The sequence below is a fragment of the Eptatretus burgeri genome, chromosome 16 (genome assembly GCF_056783735.1).
Source record: "Eptatretus burgeri isolate ZD-2024b chromosome 16, Ebu_testis_v1, whole genome shotgun sequence".
NCBI lineage: Eukaryota > Metazoa > Chordata > Myxini > Myxiniformes > Myxinidae > Eptatretus > Eptatretus burgeri.
Genome location: NC_140976.1, coordinates 954284 through 956462, shown reverse-complemented (window position 1 = coordinate 956462; position 2179 = coordinate 954284). Strand labels below are relative to the sequence as shown.

Genomic DNA, 2179 nt, shown 5'->3' with positions numbered 1-2179 from the left:
ACACAAGATCCAAGGAAGAAAATGCTAAAAAAAGTTTTTAATTATTGAAATAATATTTTTTGTTTGTTGTTTTTTTTTGTAGTTGTTATAATTTTGTTTAGTATTTGTTGTAGTTTTTGTGTTTTTTTTTCTTCCCTTCAGAGGAGGGGGCATGAGTTTGGTGAAAAACGCACATCAACCACACAACCCCCTCCCCCCCCCACCAACAACACTCTGTACACGTGCACACAATCACCCATCAATACTCAAACTACCCAAAAGTCTTCTCAACATCCCCACACCCCTCTATCCCCATAACTCCCATGGGTACCGATCTAATTCCAATTTAAACTTATCTCCTGTTTGTGCTGCCACCACCTTTCCAGAGAGACCATTCCATGCATTAACTACTCTCTGAGTGAAAGTCCCCAACCTTAGTACCTTCTTAACTCTCATCTTCTTTACTCTTAGGCTATGGCCCCTGGTCCCATCACTGTCTACTCTGCTGAATCATTCACCTTCCTTTATTACACCTCCACCTTTCATTATCTTGAAAACAAACCTGAACAGTGAAGCCAACACGAGGCTTTTTGTTGACATTACGAAACACCTTTCATCGCTTGCTCCGCTTGCCGAACGGCTTGCAAAGCGGTCCATGCGGAACGGCTTGCTTGACGAGCGATACCAAGCTGCTTGCCCCGGACCAGCTGTCCCGACTGTGAGTCACACTTGGTCCTGCGTCGGATACCCGGGAATGGACACATCATGTTTTGGCGCCCATTGTAGAAATGAACATAACTGGAAGGGTTCTCGGCAGAGCGCACACCTGCACCGTGTAATACCTGGTCCATGAGAACATATCGGGCCCAACACCTGTTTGAAAGATCACGGCACACAGCACGATGTCGTCTTGAGCCCCCATCTCACAATGATGAAGTCACATAAAAAATAAATAATTCTCGTGTCCAGATCCCGATTCGGATCTTCACCAAAATCGAATCAGTTCGTCCTTGTCCCACACTGAACGTGTCCGCAAAATTTCATCCGGATCCGTTCACAACTGTTTGAGATATCCTGCACACAAACAAAGCCACCTTCACCGTCGGTGGCGGAGGTAATGAGGAGGAAGAAGAAGAGGTCTCTCGGGGCACCGTCCTTCACCGTCGGTGGTTGAGGTAATGAGGGAGGAAGAAGAAGAGGTCGCTCGAGGAACCGTCCTTCACCGTCGGTGGTTGAGGTAATGAGGGAGGAAGAAGAAGAGGTCGCTCGAGGAACCGTCCTTCACCGTCGGTGGTTGAGGTAATGAGGGAGGAAGAAGAAGAGGTCGCTCGAGGAACCGTCCTTCACCGTCGGTGGTTGAGGTAATGAGGGAGGAAGAAGAAGAGGTCGCTCGAGGAACCGTCCTTCACCGTCGGTGGTTGAGGTAATGAGGGAGGAAGAAGAGGTCTCTCGGGGCACCGCCCTTCACCTGGTCGACCCGGTTCCGCCAAACTATGAGGAAGGAGGTCGTGATGGCGGCTTCTCTAAAGCTCGCTCTTTACCTGCTCATTCTCGCAGGTGAGTTTTGTCCCATTTAAACGGTCGATGTCGCTCTTTCACTCGTTCATGAGAGGAAATGTTCGAGTGTTCGAATGTGAAAACCCAGGTGTGGGATGCAGGGGGCAGGTGGAGTTACCTTCGTACTGATTTAATTAAACGGGAGGGGGATGGGGAAAAGGAAGGGGAAGAGAGGGATGTGGGGGTTCCATATTCGGGTTTAATTAAAATGTCGAGGAGGGAGAGGGGGTTGGAGGTTGAGGGTTGAAGGGACACGGTCTAAGGACCGTCTGGAACCCCTCCCCCTCCCCCATCTTGTCTCACCAATCCTCTTGAAGTCCTTTCATTCAAGCTTCTGGATCTCACGATCTGCCATGATCTTCCCCCTTATACTCCACTCCACTCTGTGTCTGTGTCTGTGTCTGTGTCTGTGTCTGTGTCTGTGTCTGTGTCTGTGTCTGTGTCTGTGTCTGTGTCTGTGTCTGTGTCTGTGTCTGTGTCTGTGTCTGTGTCTGTGTCTGTGTCTGTGTTCGCCTCCTTTCTCTGTGTTGATAAGAGAACACTTCCTCCATCAGGCCCCTCCCGTGTCTTTTCGGTTCTTTATTTCACTCCATTCTCTCTTATCTTTTGTTTCACTCTTATTTGTCCTTCTCTCCCTGATATC

The 2179-nt window shown here is 48.9% G+C and overlaps 1 protein-coding gene across 1 annotated transcript in view; it reads left to right on the top strand.

Annotated features, from left to right (window-relative positions):
* Positions 1-1273: 1273 nt before the first annotated feature.
* Positions 1274-2179, top strand: part of LOC147010302 (uncharacterized) — a 26991-nt gene continuing 26085 nt past the window's right edge. The window contains exon 1 of the mRNA XM_085859746.1: positions 1274-1536. Coding sequence (XP_085715872.1) covers positions 1473-1536 — 64 coding nt within the window. The 5' untranslated portion in view covers positions 1274-1472. The remainder of the gene's footprint in view (positions 1537-2179) is intronic.